Source organism: Zootermopsis nevadensis, unplaced genomic scaffold, assembly GCF_977971745.1.
Source record: "Zootermopsis nevadensis isolate Lab colony 2312 unplaced genomic scaffold, Znev_1.0 Znev_ptg000061l, whole genome shotgun sequence".
Classification (NCBI taxonomy): Eukaryota; Metazoa; Arthropoda; class Insecta; order Blattodea; family Termopsidae; genus Zootermopsis; species Zootermopsis nevadensis.
In genome coordinates, this window is record NW_028259192.1 from 1,401,958 (window position 1) to 1,423,979 (window position 22,022).

Consider the following 22,022-nt stretch of genomic DNA (forward strand, 5'->3'; position numbering starts at 1 on the left):
TACCAATGTCCATTCCTCGAATTTTCTTTTGTCGGATTATTACAGTAGACAGTTGAGTGGTGTAATGTTGGCTAACATGCGAAACTGCCAACTGCTGTTACAAAGACGTAGTATATAGCTTTCATTTACTTAAAAGTTGTTGTTTCTTCGATAGTTTATGAAAACAGACGGAATCAAAACTTACATTGTATGACCAATTTAGCAACTCTGTCCGTTAAGACGTGTAAAATTAATTCATCCCTGAAGCAGGTGATTCATATGGGCATGGCCTTGGTAACACGGAAGCCAAGATGGTGATCACGTAGGAGTGCTTGGAACAACGACATCCGTATTCGGTGAAGCTACAGCGTAATAAACGTTGCACAGATACATCCGCGTGTGAATCTAGTCAGTGAAGGTAGGCATTACGTTTCGCAAGTCGTTTATGTGATTGTACTGTTTATCAAAATTCGAAATCTCAAACCGAAAACAACCTAACCTGATAAAGGCGTAATATTTCACGCACGATGCCAGCAAGCGGTCCAGTTTACCAACCTACAACGGTTACATATGAACAACAGAACGATTGGACACCGATCAGTAACTTGTCGCAGTCTTTGTTTCGTAATGGTTCTTCTCGAACAAACTGTATCCAGTTGGCTTTTCTTATGCTTGGTATAATCACTCTAGCTGCAGGTCTTGTCATGATCGTAGAAGGGTCTGTGGATTTGTATGACACAAAACAACATGATGCAGAAGTTGGTGAGACACCAGATAGTGAAGCAAAGTCAGACAGCGATCTGTTTATTGTTATTGGAGGGGTAGTGGTTCTGTTGTTGGGTATTATGTTTCTTGGGTTTTATCTCCGCATGATTTGGAGGAGGAAAGTATGCCCATGTTTTCCAAGTAAAGAGCAGAGACTTGCAAGACAACTAGATAATCAAGTTGGGAATGGACAGGTAAGAAACTGTTGCTGTATTAAACATAATGTTGAAAAGTATTGTCACTAAACACATGACTACAAAATGTGCATAAAGCAACATCCTTCTTGAGAAACTAATACTCAGCTTGTCAAGATATTCCCTGCCTTTTATGGAACCAGAATGTTCAGTCTCCACTTTCACAACAAACACTTGTGTTAGCACATAATATTCAGATCAAGTTATTAATATATCATAGAAGACAGAAACTTTAGAATGCTCAGATCTTCAAATTATTGTACTCTTCATGTCAGATTAAATTTTGCACTTCATTTGTGGATGGCACAAACACAGTGATTGTTGATGCTTTACACCCCTGACGGTCTGCCTAAAAACATTATATTAATGGAATTATTTATTAACTTTATCATTATTAAAAACAAGCCAACGTGAAACTGTCTGATAATATTCTGCTACTCAGTTATGTTGTGCACGAATGTGATGCCGCAAAGCAGCTCGTGCAGTTTACTGATTTATATACACGTGAATTTAGAGACAGGTAACTTTATCACAAATGGAATGCAGTTGGCAGGAAAACAAATGTATCAGTTATTATTTAAACAGAGAAGAGGTTCGTTCGTAGCCTAAGAAAGTTCTTCTGTGGTCAGCGGACAGGTGAAATTTAACGCTGTTTTGCAGATCTTGACATTGAACCCGTCGACAGATCTCCTTGTGACAGCTCAGTATGCGCCCGTATCAGAAATTTCATACCAGCCGCCTGCTGTCTCAGAGGAAGAGGAGACCCGCAAGTTGATGGGAAGCGACAACAAGGAATGGTAATTATTACCGTCAGTCTACGATGTTTAGATTTGATATTTGAAGAATCATTACTGTTATTTATATGTGCCTATATCATTAGGGTTTTACGTTAGGTGTGATTTCAAACACTGATTAACAAAAATCATCACAGAGATTCAGAAAACAACTATTTTGAGATGTCAAATGTTGGAGGAGGGCTGTTGAATCCACATAAATCAATATGAAACTTACCTTCATTGCCCATTTTACTTTAAATTCCTGCCCATCTGAATATAAAAGCTGGTCAACTTAAAACTTGAAGCTTCTCTGGATTAAAACTTCTACTATAACAGCTTAAAAATCATTAGTTACTTGTAGCGAGTGTATTATTCATGATCATCATATTTTCTTGTCTCCATGAACCTCACACCAACAGTAAGATAAATAAACTTTAAAAAGGACAAAATTAGTCACACACATTACTTATGTAACTCAGAATATGTAAGATGTAATGTCTTATGAATTATTTTAGAATTAAATAATAAAGCTCTTAAATACTCAAGACAATCCGCAAAATATATAAGGGCTCAGTTCTGCAAACCCTTACATAAGTTGAATTTTATGTATCTCGGAAATTACCGTAAGTTACGTATTTTGAAAAAGAAAAGAACATGGGCTACGTGCTGTCAACTCACCAAGAGATGACGTTGCTGTGCAACATACTGACACCATCAGAGGGAGATGATCATGATACACGCGCATATTCTGCCACTAACACGAAACTTCAGCAAATCAGAATTTTTGTAGGTGGTTCTAAGAACTGAGCAGACTTATGGAATTTTTAAAGGACAAAACAAAACATTCCAACGTTCATATGCCTGTGTGTGCATGAATAGGCATTAAACACAAATGTATTTTCTTCTGTTTTTTTACTTTCAATTATGTCATCATATTCTTCTCTTTGTCGGTCTGCAGTTTTAGAGCTCGCTTTGCTTAAGAGATAACTAATGCAGAGTTTCTAACTTTTTCAAATGACCGAGTTGCTTTCTTAGACCTGTGACAAGATCAACTACGTCAGAGGAAACAAAAATTGCATAAAGACGCAGAATCAATCAAACCGATCCTTCATGATTGACATTCTACCATTTTGCACTGCTACATCCAACTGACGCATGGTGACGGTGCGAAATATTAATGTTTCATTCCTGAACAATTTAATTAGGATTTGTAGGGCCTGAATAGTTCACGTGTGGCGTCGTATGTTTTTTTAAGTGCCATTTTGGCCCAGATAGATAATTAGACTCAAAAATTTGCCTTTCATCTAAATTTCATGACAGTTTGCTTTCTTTCGCGTGGCTTCTGAAGATGCTGGTCGACTCGTATTTGAGGTCACCCTAGAACTGAGCCAATGCGGTATGTTGGTCGGAGAATGGCTGTCAGCTAGTTTCAATCCAGAGAGGATAAGAGAGACAGAGATGCTCTGTGATACACATTAAAATACTAGCCATTTCTACCAAACACATAATTTTACATAAGACTTGAGGTTCTCACAGCGGTGAGTATGAATATTTCCTTTTCTGGGTTGTTGCGCTGTGTAGTCTGGTCGATGTTAACCAACGTTTCAGAGATCATACTGCCTCCGTCATCAGGGCGATGAGTATGAAGATTTCTGTCTTCTGGGTTGTTGCGCTGTGTAGTCTGGTCGATGTTAACCAACGTTTCAGAGGTCATACTGCCTCCGTCATCAGGGCGATGAGTATGAAGATTTCTGTCTTCTGGGTTGTTGCGCTGTGTAGTCTGGTCGATGTTTGCCAACGCCATGATGACGGAGGCAGTATGACCTCTGAAACGTTAGTAAACATCAACCAGACTACACAACACAACAACCCAGAAGACAGAAATCTTCATACTCATCGCCCTGATGATGGAGGTAGTATGACCTCTGAAACGTTGGTTAACATCGACCAGACTACACAGCGCAACAACCCAGAAGACAGAAATCTTCATACTCATCGCCCTGATGATGGAGGTAGTATGACCTCTGAAACGTTGGTTAACATCGACCAGACTACACAGCGCAACAACCCAGAAGACGGAAATATACATAATTTTACCATCAGTATATCATGTATGGAAGGAGAATCTTATCAGATGGCACTGATCAAGCAATGGCCGAATCGCATTAAAGAACATGTTCACATCATTCCCAAGTTTTTCTCCCCTCCCCATATGTGAAAAAGCACTTCATACAAAACGTACGGGCATGTTTATCCTGCAGTATCAAACTTCATTTGCTTTTGCATAGTAATTACTAATGCATGAACGTAAAATGGAAAAGCAATGTATATTTCATGAGGCTACCTCGTCATTTTCCCATAATGATAATTATGCACTTTTAACGATGAGAGAGGGGATTGTATAAAGTTCACGCTGCTTCTTTTGTGATATTCTTAAAGGTAGCGATTGATAAATATGGCATAGGTGACATTCGGTGTTATTTTCATTAATGAATATCTTATTCATTCTAAAAGAACATAAAAATGTTTCAAGTCTCTACAGTAAGAGCGAGCACAGACTCTTCCACTATAAAGCAATTAGTTATTTTCATGAATAAGCCATAGGATCAGTGTTTAAACATTGTTTACCTCATTAAAACAAAGTTTAATTCTTGCTAAATTCTTATAGGATTTATTAAGAACAAAGTAGTTCAGGTATTCTGAAGATTTTCAGTTTCCTAATCTGTATTTTTTGTTTATCATCGAAAGAATTAACACAGAATAACAACACAACAAATGAGGATCATAACTTTTTTTGGTAATACATCCAAAACCTTCTGGCACAACAGTTCTTTAGTATTTTACATAAATTTTCACTTTCTTCTTCGTAAAAAATCGTATATTCTACAAATTTTTCATAATCTTATCTTACATAAGTGCGATGTTAGGGCGTCAGAAAATGACACTTGTTAAACAGGTTTGTCCTTAGCGGATTATAGAAATGGACTCCTGTTTTTTAAACATAAGTTGCGGTGTTATCTGTAGGAAAGAGTTATGGAATATGAACCAATACAAATCTTCATCTTTCATTTTTATGGAATAAGCCACTATCATACCGCCACGGTGGTCTAGTGGTCAGAACACTAGCCTTGTAATCCTGGGGTCCCGGGTTCAATTCCCGGTGGTGCTCAGATTTATAACTTGTGTTGGACAAGGCCGTGGTCTAGGCAACACGGAGTTTTCCTCCGTGGCATCCCAACAATTACTCCATTCACACACAGAAGAAGGCAATGGCAAACCACTTCTGGATCATCTGCCAAGAACGTATATGAACAGGTCCCAGTCCGAGAAAAGGATGGAAGGATCCTGTTCATATGGACCTGTCGTCAGACAGAACACTAATAATAATAATAATAAAGCCACTATCAGCGACATATTCATCAGCGATTGACCTCAAAACGTGAATTTGTGGTTTGTTGTTGCTTTTGGAACAAAATGTAGTGTTCTAGTTCTCCTTATCACTTTTCTCTTATTTACATATTCATTACACCTCACGTCATTCTATTTGTGAGGCATGCGTCCTTTGTAATGCTTCACACCAACAAGTATTAAGTTGAAATAACATCCGTTTTCGTCTGTGACCTCCGATCACAGACGTGTGTGTGGTCAATCTTGTGTTCTATATTTGTATTTGTTTGCCGATCTTTTCGTAGAAGTGAATGACTTATAAAATCAGCTTGGCTGTGTAACTGCAAAGATTAAGGTCGTAGCGATACTAACTGAACCAGTCATTTGCGAAACCATTAGAGTCCACAAAAGTCACTACTGAGAGAAGTAAAAAACCATTTTAATTAACACTGCTGTTTTATTTATTTTTTTCATCAATAAAAATTGACAGGCAGTTCACTTAAACTTTTTATGCACACAGAGTTTTGAGCTAAAGTTATTTCTAGACTCATGTTGTTTTTATAAGTACCCCACATAAAATTAAAAGGAACACTGCGTGACTCATGTGGTTATGTCTTTTGCAATTGCTGTGGGTTTGATGGAACGCATTAGTCCCTGGTAGAAATTGTTCAGTTTTCTCAAGAAGTGGACTTGTGTGGTTTTAAAATGACTTATTCAATGGCATTTCTCTCTGAAAGACCTAGTAACATATATATTTTTTCTAAATTATATTTTTGTACCCAATCAGGGAGTTAGGGTTGCATCTGATATTACATAACCCCCGAATCTGTCACAGCATCAATAAATCAGATGCTGAAATACGATCAATTTAATTGTAAGAGGATTATTGAATCTTAAAAGTAGATGCAATATCAAACTTTGTGGGCGTCTGCTTGGCAGCTGAATGAAGCCAGGAAAGTCTTCCCTCTTTATTATTATTATTTCTGGAGCAATTTCCAGAGTATAAATCACATTACTCTGGTGTAATGCTTAATTTAATGACCTTCAGGAAACCAGCCGACCACTGCCCGTAACATTTACAATTGTTAAAAAATATGAATTTAAATGTGTAGTTTGCCTTGCTCTGTCCTGCAAACCAAAGCATTGCTTACTGTATTAAATTTATAAAATGCTCTTTTGATAAGCTCTCACATAATGATTCAGTGTTTCAGCCGTGCATTTATCCAAAGGCATGAGAACTTCCTAAAATTAATCAGCTGACGTTCGGAGATTATGTAAATGTTATTCACGTTATTTAAATAACTAAAAAACTAATGCCACAAATATAAGAGAAAGAAACTTTGTAACGACTAAATTACCTGCGACTGAACCCATTCATATGACATTCTGTAGAAAAAAGTGGTCCATAATTGATCTGCAACTTGGATGAAGTCGTGCCTAAAAGAAAAAAGTGTCTTTAAATTAAACTCACGCCACTGTGGTCTAGCGGTTAGAACGCTGGCCTTGTAATCCTGGGGTCTCGGGTTCGATTCCCGGCGGTACCCGAATTTATAACTTGTGTTGGGCAAGGCCGTGGTCTAGGCAACACGGAGTTTTCCTCCGTGGCATCCCAACAATTACTCCATTCACACACAGAAGAAGGCAATGGCAAACCACTTCTGGATCATCTGCCAAGAACGTATATGAACAGGTCCCAGTCCGAGAAAAGGATGGAAGGATCCTGTTCATACGGACCTGTCGGCAGACAGAACACTAAATAAAATAATAATGTCGTGCGTATCGAGCGTGGTTCCAAAATACACACATACCTTCTTTCCGTATGTACACATTCATTCTTTCATCTATCCATTTTTCTTTCCACGTGTTCCCTATAATTAGTTTCTTTTTGTAAAATATATCAGCAAAGTAAACACACAGTTTCTGCGGTTTCCTGTGTTACGCTGAATGTGTAAAAATATGGTAAATTTGTTGTTTCTCCTCTCTTCCTCGCTTTTAATATAATCAGATAAACCATCTGTCACAGATAAAACTCTTATACTTCTAGTGAGCAGGTGTGTAGTAAATTGTTTTAAGTAACATGCTTACTAACATCTGCGTATGTATGCATCTGCTTGCACGTGTCTGTTTCAGCGTTGAAGAGAGTGAACGCATGCTTGAATCAGACCCTCGCATCGTTCTCAGACCTCGTAGCCACGTTGAAGAAGCCTAAACAGATGAGAGGTACATAGTATAATATGAACTAAATTTTTTAAAAAGGGATTACAATTGTTCTAATACTATTTTAAGTGACGTAGCAAATACGCTGGACTGTACAGTCCATTTCTTATCAGCTGTGATTGTAGAACGCAACAGATCCTTTTTTTATTATTAATGTTATTCTTCTAATTTCAGTGGCATTTCAAGGATTTCTAGCATTTCATCTATTAAACGCAAAGTATCCAGTGGTTCTTCTAGACTGCAGGCACCTCTAGCAGGTGTCGAAGAAATTACCCCGTCTCTCCGCTCGTCATTTGCGAGCGTCTACTATAATATAACACCTTATGAGTCCATGTCATCAATTAATTCAGGTGGCAGTGATTCAGATTAATCCGAGCAGCTTACATTTTATAAAAGTTTTGTCGCAATATCTCAAAGAACAGCTGGATTATTCCGTTGATAACTTATCATTTGTTTTGGGTGTAGATCTGTACAAATTCCTTCGGGCGAGAGTGAATTGGCTGAATTTTAAATCGGCAGCGTTCTGCCGAACGCGGTTTAATACGTAATGGTTGATGTATTGAAGGAAAAAAAGAATGTCCACAAAGGTAAAAATATTAATTCTATAAAAAAAGTTATTTCATGTCTGGAAACTTAATGATTTGTGAAGAATGGTGTTAACAGTTTGACTCCATCTTGACAGTTTTGATATAACTTGGTTTTGCGCAACGAACTGTCTTCGGCAGCTGCGTTTGTTTATGTCTGTTACGCAAACCATATAATCTTGCAGCGTTTACTTAATCTTTTAACTTTTGCGGAAAGTGCTACTGACTTCGCCGTCATATTTTCAGTGTATTTGTAACACAAAAGTGTTCTGCAGTTGTAATTCGCTGCCTTCCAAATATAAAAAAATATATCTTCATTTCCTAATTTCGGGTGCTACTTTCTTTTTTAAAAGGAATTTTAAAGAATTTTTAAATTATAATGTTCTGTTCTATATCGATGGCACAGTGCAATGGCTTAGACACAGGAAGAAGGTTTTGTGGAATACATTTCGTAAATAGTAGCATTCTACTTTGAATTATGTAATGAGAAAATCTGAAAAATGAAACGTAGTTTACAAAGTAAATAATTTATTATATGAATAGTATTAAAAATATATTAAAATTGGCCGTCAATGACAATATAAGATAATTAAAAGATTAAAATATCATTTTACGTTCCTTATCGAGTACTCGATTTACATGTGGAACATTTACGACATGTTTCGGCTATATATAGCCGTCATCAGGTGTTATGTTATAAACTTTTTAACTGAATTACTGATGATGGCTATATATAGCCGAAACATGTCGTAAATGTTCCACATGTAAATCGAGTACTCGATAAGGAACGTAAAATGATATTTTAATCTTTTAATTATCTTATATTGTGATTGACGGCCAATTTTAATATATTTTTAATACTATTTAAATAAATCACAATATGACGCATCTACAATATCTTATTATATGAAAAGCAATAAAATGTTCGCTCATAGGTGTTCGTTGATGTGTACTTAATTTTTTTATCCAAGAATTTGTATTCAATACGTCTGCCTGTATTACTGGGGAGAAGTTTTGGAAATGTAAGATTTGTTCTTAAAAGAAAGGAAAAACCATAGTTTTTACTAACGGCTCTTGTTGTGCTGCACGACATACAGCTAAGTCATATACTGCGTTTTGTCCCAGTTTGTGGTAACCATGCTCAAAGTAGGTACTGACTACTGCATCCCAAATTCCTGTTCATCATTCTAAGAGATTCATTTGATGCCGTATGACCTCAGGAGGAAAAAGAATGTAATACAGAATTTTCATTTATTTCTACACTCTTTATCACGTGTTTGCCTAAACATTTTATGGTACCACTAACGTTGCCACTAAGAATGTCTTAATCTTCCCCTTTTAGGATAATTTCTGTGTTATACAGATTGGCTGGAAGTAATACACAACAGAATTATGGTGATGCAGCTGCATTGGTGAAATAGTTACAAATTTAGTAGAAATTTTCACAGGAAAAGTGTTGATAAAATGGGGTTCAAGAAAGTGCGATTCCTCTTTGTCTTAATCTTCCATAATTAAAAAGGTTTGTAATACTAACATCTTCGAGTGTACTTTTAATGGAGGTCAAACTACGCGCATTTTCATTTGGACCTGTGCCTTTGTGGACGCTCGTCACAACTGAGCTTTTACCATCGTAATTTGTAATTAACTGGCACAGTCCAGTTTAGTATGAAATCTCATCTTTATTGTCTACATACTCATCTTAATTTTATTTAATTTAAGAATTTTATGTATTCTGTACTTAATGTTTAGTCATTAGTAATAAGTAAGCATTAGGCACTTATTTTTGTTCCTTCATTTGGGCCCATAATCGTACAAGCATTTTTAAGATTGGAGAATTCTTCCCAGGCCTTACTGAAAATGTTTTCTTCCAAAAATCATTCTATGGTTGTTGACTCTTAATTTAAAATCTTTTTGTGTATTGTAATGATTGCTTCTTTCTATCTTAACATATTTGCCATTTTAGAACGCTACATATAACATCCTTCTGAAACCGCAATCACAGCAGAAGTAGGACGCGGTAAATCTTTCATATTTGAATATTACGCAACAGTTTCAACAAGTTTTCTGTATTAACCTTTATCTGGCCGTAGACTGGATTTTAGCTTCAGGGTTAACGGTTTAGCGAACGCGACGCGTGGTCAGTCGGATCACGCGTAAACTGCAATGCATAAATATGGTCTTTTGAGACTGGCATTTAAGTTATCGAAGCACAAACCTGCATATTATAATGGATGTAAAATGATCTTTATATAACTTCTTTGTGCGAGAATATTTTTATCGTTTAGAAATGTAAGAGATGGCCCTCCGGTTTAAAATATCCCATCTTTATTTTATACTTTAAATTGATTTAAGTTAGTCGTAGTAAACTTTGCTCTCTGTTAGGAAAAGCGTAATGATATCTTGCTTGATGTTACGTACTTCGCTTACTAGTGCCGCTAATAATAATGGGCATATGTGGTTTGCTTTCCCATATGCAGGAGTGTATTTGCTGTGGGGTTATTGGGGATCTTAGTGCTGCGTTGATTTGGAGAAAAAAATTGAATAGTGAACACAAGTAATGAAGCAAGATTTCACTGGAAACTGTAATTTTAAAAATGTAGTTTCAATGTATTTTCTTTTATATTTATATGCAGTTATTTATTTTAAGGAATTTTTAGGAAAGCCCTGTATCTGTTAAATTAAATTGTTATAAGACCTTCAGTTACAGGAACCTAATTTATAATTATCGTCAAAGAAACGCAAAATATTAGCCATAACGAAGCTTTACAAGAGATCTTTCTTTCTTTCATTATGCACATTTTTCTTTGCCTTGCGCAACTTTGTATTTAAGTAGTTTTAATTAAATGTGATTGGGAGATTAGGCAACTTTAATATGAGACTGGATTTTATTGTCATTTGTTCAAGATTATTTTGACAGCTGTAGCTCTAGACTAGGATGAGGTATGAATCTTTAAAAGAATAGTTTTCTTTCCTTTTTTAGGGGGAGGGGCACTTTATTTTGGCTCTTCCCCATTATACCCTGATTTTGTTAGAGTAGTTAAGTAAAAGTTACGCTGTCCGTTACATATAACAAACAACAAACATGTATTGGGTGAGTGGAAATATATTTATGGAATTTGTGTGAAATTTTCCATTAAAATAATGCATCTCAGTCTAATAAAATCACCCGTTAATTCTAATTCCAAACATACATTGAAGAAAATTATTGTATCAAGCGTACATTCTGCTTTTGCCACCGAGGCTGTTCCGCGAATATTTGGTTTTTCTGGTTATACGTTCAAAAACCGATGCATTTTCATCATCGTGACTAATCCCGAATCACCAGATTTCTTGGCAATACACAAAATGGTTAATTTGGTGCACATGTGCGCCATCCTGTTTTGTTTTTTCTGTGTTTTCTTTTATATATTTGCGCTGTAATTCATGAGAAAAATGCAGATATATAATGAATTCACAATAAATAAAAAGCACAGTAGCCTTTTATGCATCACTCAAATAATTTGAAAGCTTTAGCCAAGTTATGTATTGAAGTTGATGTACTGGCTTGTTGGGTATAGTTTAAAAAAAAAACTATTTGATATATTTCTAAATAATTGTTTATTACTTTAAATGGTTGCACATGGAACAGTAGCCAATTATATGACTATAATTTTAGTCTCCTTCATGCAAAGCAAAATAAGGAACCATGAAAAACAAAGTTGTCTGTTGATGAATTTTATTCAGACTAATGTATTTATGAATTTACATATACTTTTCTGTAAATGTCCATGACTGAACATTGGGTCCTGTGTGGTTAGCATTCTTTGATTTATATTCAGGAGGTCCCAGGTAAAATCTCAGTCTCAGCCGTTACAGGCAAATTATGGGATAATTCCTAAGTTAGGCCATGACCACTTCCTTCCACATCCTTTCCGACCCGTTAAACATCTTATCATTCAGTGTCGTGTAGTTCGAGCTAGCGACAGCATTGTCGAGTAAACAACAAAAAATAAATAAAAACCACGACTTTTTGTTCTGACCTTGTCCGTTGTGGTATTTCCAAAATTCTTTGTTCGGGTCGATTTTTGGTGGCCTTTTATTATACATGAATTAAAAAGTGTTATTTGCCGACTATAGTCATACTGCATTTTACTTATGTAATTATGATTCATTTAGGAAAATGTAGTTGGTTAACAAGGCGAAAGTGCAAAGCTTTTATATTCTCCAAACACGTAATTGGTGATACTGTTCCACGTATATGTTATATGTCCTAAACTTGAGTGTAATAAATTGTTCTAAATAATTTTGTGGTGCTTTAATCTCAACCTCTCACACACACACACATTTCTCAATTTAAATTATCATTAGAATTTTTTCACTTATCTCAGTCACTTACTTATGGTTTAAGTACAGACTGTACCTTATAACCAATATGGGGCATCAATTGTTAAATTTATCTTTAATTTTGAATAGTTTCAGCAAATGTATGTGTCATGTTCACGTGCTTGGCAGTTGCAAGTTTGAATACGCCTCGGCAGTGCATTTTAAACAAAGATTACAAAAGAAATCAGTCTTAAGAACTAATCTGGGTTATTGGGACACATCACTTTAAAAATAGGTTAGGTTATGTTAGTTGTCATTTATTGAAATAAAATATAATAACTTTCAAGTATATGTTGTTTATCCACACATTAACCTAAGATAACCTAACCTAACCTATTTTTAAAGTGATGTGTCTTAATAACCCACAAGTACCCTAATCTGTTTCACTAGATATAATATTAATTCATCGCTTTAGCCAATTTCTGCCACCTAAAACTGTGGCTAATTAAAGAATTTTCTATATTTAAATTTGAGAAAGTAACCAGAGGCTATAGAAAGGTGCAAAATGAGGAGCTTCGTAATTTGTACCAACTACACGATGCAATAAGCATTGATACACCATCTCGAAAAGTATGTAAGATGTCTGACTCAACATTGTGAGGTTAAGAAATGTGAGATTGTTTCCAATCAAAATTCAAATGCAACAGGTCATCTGAAAGGGAGATAAAGACAAAATAACTTCTTATTCACCCTTCAAGTATTTAATATTATATAAACTACATTTACCTTAAAATGTTCATGGCCACATTCTCTCTGCTTACAATGGCTTGCCTCCAATCATTTGATTCTACAAAACCCAGAGGCTGATAACTGCATCTTCAGTGACCTACAAAGCATGAAAAATACAATTCATGGATGCCAAGAACTGCCGAGATACATTCATAGATTCACAAGTAACAAAATTGGTACTTAACCTTAAAATGGTTGCTGTGAATGAACAATAATGGACACGGGACATGATACGATAATCTTTTATTAAATGCTAGTGTCTTAGTATATAAAAACAGTGGTTGTTCCATGTATTTATGAATATTAACAATAAGTTACAATATAGGTGACAAAAATATATTTCATCCGTACAAAAATGAGGCAACTTTGCTGGAATGCCATCAACTTATCACTGCCCCATAAAAAAATTTCCTCTTCCAATTGCTTTTAAAAGTACAGAGAAAGTTCAATCAAATATGTAAAAAAAAAAAAAAATAATGCAATGCCTCAATAGATATAAGAAATAATTTCTCTTTTTATGTTTATAGACTAGATTATGTGACAGTACATACATACATTTTTAATGTGTGCAAACATAAGCTGCATATTTATTTCCATATATGGCAGATTCCCCTAGGCATAAAAAGTTATAGTTGTCAGGTTCATCACAGGACAGAGACACTAAAGCACGTAAAGCTGTGCATTCGGACGCGAGCTCAGCAACAGACGCAAAGCCTGGTTTAACTAAAGAAAAGATATGCACACGCAATAAAACTTTGATGTGTGTTTTTGAATGTTTGTGCGAAGTGACATCAATTTGCAAGAAGAAAAACATGATTTTCGTAAACATCTCGTGTGACCCATTTTGACTGCTCGTATTGTATTTAACATACGTTACATCCAGCGGGTCGACAACTAGTCTTTCCGAAAAGCAACACTTAGTCAAAGCCGAGATTCATTCATTGAAATTACGCTGCACACGGGTACATCATCTCAGTTCGCATTAACTGCTAGCTACGGACTGGATGACCAGGGCTCAATGTTTTGTGGAAGGAGCAGGGATTCCTTTCTTCAGCATCGTGCCCAGACTATTTCAGGGCCCATTCAGCCTCCTATCAAAAGGGTACAGGGGAATCTTTTTACAGAGGTTACGAATGTTCAGAGCTTTACCTTCACTTACCTATTACATCGTAATTTTGTGGTGTTCAATTACGAGCAGGGACTGCTTTTTTATTTCACACTTATTCTTTACTTCACATTGAGATACGTTTAATAACACTGTAGGAGTTTACTTCAGGTATCAAGCAAATTGTTGTCATTCCACTTTAAAATTGTATTTTATTATATTATTACAAGTATTAGCCACTGAAGCTTCGAGGCGTCTGTCAGCGATCTGCATGATTCATTGCATCCACCTCACGCAACGCCTGAGCAACTTCAGCCAGTGTTGCAAACATAACCAAACATTCTGGACGCCTGTTAAGTACCGGGGGCATCTCGTAGCTTCTTGAAAGGTTACAAGTTCTATTACTACAGTCGCTTCAAGTACAGTAAAAATATAATAATAATTGTAATAAAGTAAGTAAAAGTAAAGCCGTCCCGCTACACGCAACGTAGGTCGTTTGGGGGGGGGGGGGGGGGGGGGGAAATAGCTCCTTCTCATTCTTGGCCTCGGCACTAGCTGGGGGGGTGAGCGTTCAGCGTCACGGCCCGGCACAACATTGCCTACGTTAAATTAAGCGGAAAAGATGAAAAATAGGCAGGCATGGTTTCCATTGGAAACTGGTCACTTATCACGCGCATGGCAGATCCTACTACGGACGAAGCAAATAACGAGGCGACCTCATATAACAGCGATCTGTCCTTCAGCACTGCTCTCAGAGACGGAAATTCAGCACACCATATTAATATCTGTCGAAAACACGTTACGTTAAAGCCGTCCCCAGTGAAGGCAACAGTGCGGATGTTAATCTCTTGTCAACAGCTGAATTTCCAATATTCTGAAACAAAAATTACCTTTAAATATGTAGTAAAGAAAATAATCACATACAGAACAGAATCTTAAACGATACATTATTATTGAAAACACAAAATTAAAACAAATAAAAAACGTAATCGAGTTTTAACACGAAACAATTTGATTTAAAACATTAACCGATTCAATGGTCCAAGGTCTTCCTTTAATAATTTACATTATTTTTATCTGATCGAGAAATATAATAAGATTTCAGGTTCTCATGGAGTACTTGTTTCTGTTAGGGACTTTTTCATATTTTGTGCAAAATACAAAATCTTTTAAAATCTTAATATCCTAGGAATGTCCAAGAACTTTCACTTCCTTTAAAACCTCTTAAAAATGTGAACTGTAATTAAGTCCAGTTTCATATTTTTTATTGGTTTTATGAAAAGACAATTAAGTAATAAAACAATAAAAACATCCTCTGGAAATAATTTATAATACCTTGAGAGGTAAGGTTACGTCACCGGTCGTCTCCAGTCTAAAGGGGTCTTAGTGACGACTCTCGGCTACTCCCGGTCCGAGTTCTGGCTGTCTTCGCCACCACGGCATCCCACTCTGAGACACCTCCAACCTGTTCACAGCTGACGCTGCATTCCCAGACCTACAAAAAGGAAAGGAAATGTAACAAATTGATCCTGCAAGTGTTACCTTCCATCATGTATCATCCACAGCCTCCGCCATCATCAACTTTTATGAAATATTTCAACACTAATTTCGGTAAGACTTCGTAAAATAAACAACAAATATTCCCAGCTAAGCACGTCCACACGACGTCACAATCCAGAAGAACGCCATAGAATTAGTCCCTACGAACAATATATCAGCGAATATTTTTCATCCGATGCAGTCGACAAAGAAACGAAGATGACTTCATCGCTGTTAAACGAAAGAAACGAACACCACTCACTGCATTTTTTTCACGTGGGTGGAATTAATCTCGTAACTTAACATCGCGTGATCTGTCTCTGTCATGCCAACTTATAATTTGCGCGCTAAAGCATTTGTTTCGTGTACGCACCAAATAAAGCTGTCAGCACTGTTTTCTGGTCTCGTACATAATTCTCGATTTCTAACTGGTTCCACGCTGACTGATCTCGTTTCCTTTCTCAAACTGCTTGTAAGAACACGTCAAATTGCCCTAACCACGAGCTTCAGGGCGTTTCTTTACATATCTTTAACTTCATCTGCCTTCCAAACAGTCTTACTAGTTTCGTAATGGCGAATTTCTGTATATTCTTGCAGATTAACTGAAGTTCTGTTCGTTTTTTTCTTTTATTAATTTTCCGGTCTTCTGTATCTTTACCTATTTTCATGTTAATTCCATTTGGTACTACGCCTGTCTGTCTCCCTATCTTTTTAATTCACCATTTCTCGTCAATAAATGTTTTCTGTGTCTCAGTATCGATCTACAAGACGAGATTCTGTCGATTTGTTAAACTCATTACGTAAAGTTAAAAGAGAATCGAGTGTTCGACATTGAAAGCGAAAGTATCTGGGGTTCACCTAACCTCGTCTCCAGAGAACATCGGGCTTCTTTTCTCAGGGTTAATTCGGCCGGGGCGTTAACCTACCTGCTCACCACCCTCTAGTGCCGAGGATAAGAATGCGTGAACCTTTACCTCCACTCCCCCCCACACACCTTCGCGGCGCTGAACGTCTTTTGTTTAGTATTTTTTCAGGCTTTGTATTCCTCGAAGTTGGTACAGCTGCCTTTCCGATCTCTCTCCGACTTCATCCTGTCTTACTCAGTCTTATCGCCTTTATCTGTCACTTTACCTCGTTCTTCTACCCACCCCCAAACCTCCTGTGCGTCCTTTCGTGTCCTTACACAACATCCACAACATTCATCATCCTCCTGTCCAACTCTACTCCCCTGCCGTTAAATAAAGGAATGCAAACACCATTCGTTTCTCAACCTATGGTACGCGAACTAAGTAAAACAAATCAAAAGATAATATTAACATAAATAATTTTCCCTGAACGCATTTGGTTAGCGGTAAATTTAATTTGTTAAATTAGAATTGGTGGTACGCCTGAGAAAAAAGGGCTGACAACCCCTGATATATAAGATTCTCTTGAACAGGTTGCTATGGAATTCGAAGAACGTTGCCGTGTGCACGAAGTCCGCCACTGGACCATATTCTGGCCCAGTTGACATCTTCACAAACAGTTCTGCCAATACACGCATGTAAATATCCCACGAGTGTCCTGTCGCCTTTAAGTTTTTCGGGAGAAAAATTCTGTAATCACTTCACATGCCAATTTAATCACCTTAATAATAACACAGGACTGTGAATTGTGTAAACTCTTGTGTTTTTATTTGCTCTGTTCGCTGGTTAAATCCAATCAAGTCTCTTCATCAATGTATTTGTTAAGTTCCGTCGAAAAGCGACGCTAATTAGTTCAAGTTTAAAAACAAATGAATACATCGCAGCGTCACGAAATACTACCCAATTAAAGACGGCGAGAAATTCAGAGAACCGTAAACAGAATCTTTCTGTTCGCCCTGAAACAGAAGACCGCTGACATAACTTATGCTCCGCTGGTTTTACGTCACCAGGGGCATCTGACCCTCAGATCGCATACATTATAATCTTAATTGACTTCTCGATCAACATATTGTGATGATGTCACTGACAAATGTCGTGTAGATAATTAAAATTAGACTTATCTTTGTCTGGCTGAATCGAAAATTATTCGAAGTTACCACACACACATCTTACGGAACATAAAACTTCGAAACATTTTCAAAGAATAAAGTCTAAATTACATTTCTGCGTGGCAGTTACCATAGAAACACAGATCCTTACATGTGAACAAAATATCAAAGGAGGTTTGTTAAGTTTATAACTCAAGAAAGACTACTCGGAAGACTTGGACGCAGACAGGAGTTCCTAACAACATTCTTGTACGCATTTCTTATGTCCTCGATCATATCTGCATGTCCAGCCCATCGCAGTTTCCTCGCCGTGTGAGATTTGAAGCTTTAACGGTGACTCAATGCAATGACGTCTTCTGGGGCCAACAGCCATGTGATAATGGAGTCATCCGACGTTTCGGAAACTGGTTATCTCCTGATGATGGAGGCAGACAGTCCCCTTAACGTAGGATGTTAATCTCGCCGTCTCACAGCTGATCGCCCGAGAAGACTTCACCGAATACGATCTGGGCCCACCATTCAATTAGTACCTGCGGCTCTATCAATGGAGCTCAGTCTAAAAATCCGTGGAGTTTTACCTCCATTCTCCTTTTAAAATCATCTCGTTTTATAATTTTCTCCGCTTAATTCATACACAGAAATTCTTTCGCTAGAAGTCCCAGACTTTCAGTAATAAAAACACGTTTTGTGCACGAAACATCCATATTTTGAAACAAAAAACGAAATGATTTAAATAAATAATCTAAAAATCATGACGTCGGTATTTCTCTAATTTATTATTCTTTGCACTCGTGACATCTAGGAGTGCAACGCGGAACTAACTGTGCCGTCTGTATACCAGTGGCATCTGACATAATTACCGGAAACTTCATTCGCTAAATTGGGGGCGCGCATGCGTCCAGCTGTAAAACAGACACCGAGGACGATCGCCTTCAACACTTTACGTGGCGAGGCGAAATACGCGATTCTCAAATGTTACTATGACTTTCTGATGTACGAATTGAGAATTATGACGAAGGAAGATGTCAGGTGCCTCAGAAACATTCTGCTGTTACTACAGTCCATGTTCAGACCAAAGTTATTTAGCCCAGAACCTCTCAAAGACGATTAAGAAAGCTTTCAAGCCTTTAATTTTCACCGTTTTAGTAAAACAAGACGGCATTTTCTCCGCCAAAAATCTTGCCTAAATATATTCCACGTTTCATGTATCACTCGGCAGACAAGCGGCCGGCTGCTGCTTGGGGAATGACGCATGAAATTTCTGCGGTGCTGTACTTAAACCGCGGAACGTCCTGCTATCTTTAGAATGCAGCAGGCCTGCATGGGTCTAAGATAGAGAAAACAAGGTACCATATTTTTTTTTCATCTTCGCGTCAGGCTCCCCCCTCCCCTGGGGGGGAAGGGAGTGGGGGACACTCAGCATCACGTCTCGCAACGCTATTTCACCACCTGTAGCGAGCATCAATGCCTCACACACCCCCTCTACGCCCTCCAGCAGTTTGTTTGGACAGCCGTTTGTAGTAGCACGAAGTTTCAGTAAAGCACATTCAAAAACGCCATCCTACTTGAAAAGCCAATAGTCGCTCACCCAGTCACGAAATTCTCCCGTCTTGACAAAACAGATTCCTTAACATGTTTATAACACCCATAACCTGAATCAGATTAACGATTGTCCTGATGATCGAGGCAGCTGGCACCTCTCCGAAACGTCGGTAAACTTCTTCATACTACATGGAGATACAGCTCAGATGACAGCCTTCTCCAGTCCATATCCCAATATCCCGTTTTGAGCGTTTATTCATACCAGCAAGCTAGTGACGTAGACGAAACGCAAGGTTTGGCCCCGAGTAGCTCCATATATTTCAAACGCCACTGCTTTGTAACGTCACCTAGTTAGACGATTTAAAAAAGACACACACAATTCGTTTGAAAACAGACTTTTTATGGGTAGAAGAATATTTCGTTTCGTATTTTACAACACTGCACCAACTATCGTCAATGGATTACGCGAATGATATTCATTAAGAAATTATGACCAGAATAAACTCGAAGATTACGATATATATTTTTTATCTTGATTATATATTAAAATATATAAATTATAATTTTAGTAGTGTCACGTGAGCGAAAGCTTGGTTCTTCCCCTGAACGAAAAGGTGTAATTGAGAACAAAGATATGACAGCAAAACTGACAGAGAATTAAATAAATTTAAACAAGGATCTTCATAACACGTATTTTCTTACGAAATGTTATTTCGATTATCCCATTAATAACCAGAGCGCAGAGAAATGTATATAGCATTTTGCTTTAAAAACTTATTTCACGTAACTTGCTGGTACACGGACAGATGGCGTTGATATTAGTTTTGAAGCGGGCATACAGACATGCCTAAGATAAATTAACCCTTTGAAGCCGAAGATCGTCTGAATATTATTTATGAATTCAGTCCTTACCGCGAAGAAAACACTACACCTCACCATTACGAAAATCAGCTGGTTAACCCTTTGAAGCCGAAGCTCGTCTTCATAATATTTACGAATCCAGACCTTACCGCGAAGAAAACACTTCACTTAACCATTAGAAGTCGAATCAGGCGGTACCACATAAGATTTAACAAAAGAACATCCCGGTCAAAGCCTTAATCTAAACGCGCTATAGATCACGTGCGTATTTCATTCGTCATTTGTTTTTTATTATCGTAACGTTCGTGAAAATGTAGGTGAGGTTTTTCACACGCCTTTGGTAGAGCGAGACAGCTCTTAACAAGGATGTCAAAACGATTTGTGAGAAGGGACTTTTTTGTTGGAGAAATGATGACTGGAAAGTATTTCCTTTTAAGTGAGGACGGTGCTAAAGCGTACAGCTCCGCCTGTCTAATCGTCCAGGCAAATTACTTGCGTATAACGAATATGAGCAGATTTATTCTCAAAACCAACTCAGGAGTTCCTAAACTGTGGCCGTTATTGAAATATCAGGGGGATATCAGAATGATCGTCAGAAGCATTTGTTTTAATGAGCGAAACGTAAAGCCTAAAATCGGAAGGTCCTGTCAAGGGTCAATTTGAAGTTTTAACGAAGAAATTTTGGGGTGAGCTACTGTAAAAATTTTTTTACGATGTCACTCGATGCAGATATTTTTAACTGAAAAGAAATATACGATATTGTAACAGGTAAGGTGTCTTTTGTTTTGAGACTGAATTAAGTAAGAAACAATAATAATTTTGAATTGTTAAAATAATGAGGTAGAAATCGGGAAAAATCTATCGTCGGCGCATTTAATTTTGAACGAAAAAAAAATTAAAGGATGTGACGTCACATTCATTCTTATATTCAGTAAGCTGGATTCTAGCATCCTTCATATTTCCAAAGTACAAAATCGATCGCTTTATGCATTAAATCCAACACTGTTCCCCAGTGAACACAGATCACTAAACGGAAAACGTGTGTGGGTCTCGTAAGAGTTACAAGGCAGACTAGTTCCATCTCTCGGCATGTTTGTGCATCACGTAGCTGAAAGGCCACTTCTTTTGTTTATATTCCACGCGAGCAACATAACCTCACATAACTATAAATCATTTGCGTTAATGGGTCAACATGTGATTTGCAACAATAATTATACCTTATTTACCTGTGTATTAAACGCAGAGAACTTCAACTTAAATCTCGTATTCTTTTGTTTCTATTGGATGTACGTACAGTTTTTAATCTTGCCGACAAAATTGGTTGTTAATTTCCCCGAAGACCGCTCAAGGCAAAACTCAGTGAGAATTAGATTCAACTTCGATGACATAAAGACTGCTTTCTTGTTTGTAATAAAGCAACTTGATTCAGAGACGATCTGTTTTAAGTCTCTGCTTCGTTGCACACTTAATAGACTACAGTATAGCGTAAACATAGTTTTTATATGCACTGGGAAACCAAAAAATTGTGTGACTCGCTTTATTGCGGTGGTCTGGAACCGAACCCGCAATATCTCCGAGGTACGCCTGTATTACAAAATGTGTAGGTGTCTCAAACGTGATGAAGTCGATATTTTTTTGTTTCAAAATATTTATTGGAGATACGCTGGAATTCGGCGTCGTTTAATCAAGACGTCTACGTGGCGGACAATTACAGTGTTGCCACATCTTACATTAAAAACACGTTATTCCATTTGTAATACAAGAAAAATTTTAAAAATCTGGGACGAAAATTTGATGAAGTTGTATCAACTGCATAGGTTGAGGTGATATGGTTGAAGGATTCAGAAAATCCAAGTGGCAGTTCGGCGAAGTGACTAGGTGGACAACCAGCGCCTTTTATGCGTCCAGATCACCTCTTGGACCACCCAGAAAGTCGGTACCGGAAAGGAACGCTGACAAGTCTCCGGC

At 37.3% G+C, this 22,022-nt stretch overlaps 2 protein-coding genes across 10 annotated transcripts in view; one reads left to right on the plus strand and one right to left on the minus strand.

Annotated features, from left to right (window-relative positions):
* The first annotated feature begins 52 nt into the window (after positions 1-52).
* On the plus strand, positions 53-12,184 carry LOC110830255 (uncharacterized). Of its 2 annotated transcripts, XM_087340479.1 has the most exons (4): positions 55-938; positions 1,599-1,735; positions 7,232-7,321; positions 7,493-7,632. In XM_087340479.1, the coding sequence occupies exons 1-3, from the start codon at positions 507-509 to the stop codon at positions 7,308-7,310; spliced, it is 648 nt and encodes a 215-aa protein (XP_087196605.1). In that variant the 5' UTR covers positions 55-506; the 3' UTR covers positions 7,311-7,321; positions 7,493-7,632. The 2 variants fall into 2 exon arrangements, with proteins under 2 accessions (XP_087196604.1, XP_087196605.1); XM_087340478.1 differs by lacking the exon at positions 7,232-7,321 and having other exon boundaries at positions 53-938; positions 7,493-12,184.
* The window catches only part of LOC110830254 (uncharacterized), a 65,856-nt gene continuing 48,191 nt past the window's right edge, over positions 4,358-22,022 (minus strand). For 6 of the 8 annotated variants that reach the window (XM_022064935.2, XM_022064934.2, XM_022064932.2 and 3 more), the window contains 2 exons: positions 15,434-15,593; positions 13,220-14,972 (listed from right to left, as the gene is read on the minus strand). In XM_022064935.2, coding sequence (XP_021920627.2) covers positions 15,482-15,593 — 112 coding nt within the window. In that variant the 3' untranslated portion in view covers positions 13,220-14,972; positions 15,434-15,481. Of the gene's footprint in view, positions 6,836-7,190; positions 7,307-12,990; positions 13,091-13,219; positions 14,973-15,433; positions 15,594-22,022 lie in introns of those variants that run through there. The other 2 variants (XR_015532586.1, XR_015532585.1) reach the window with 2 other exon arrangements.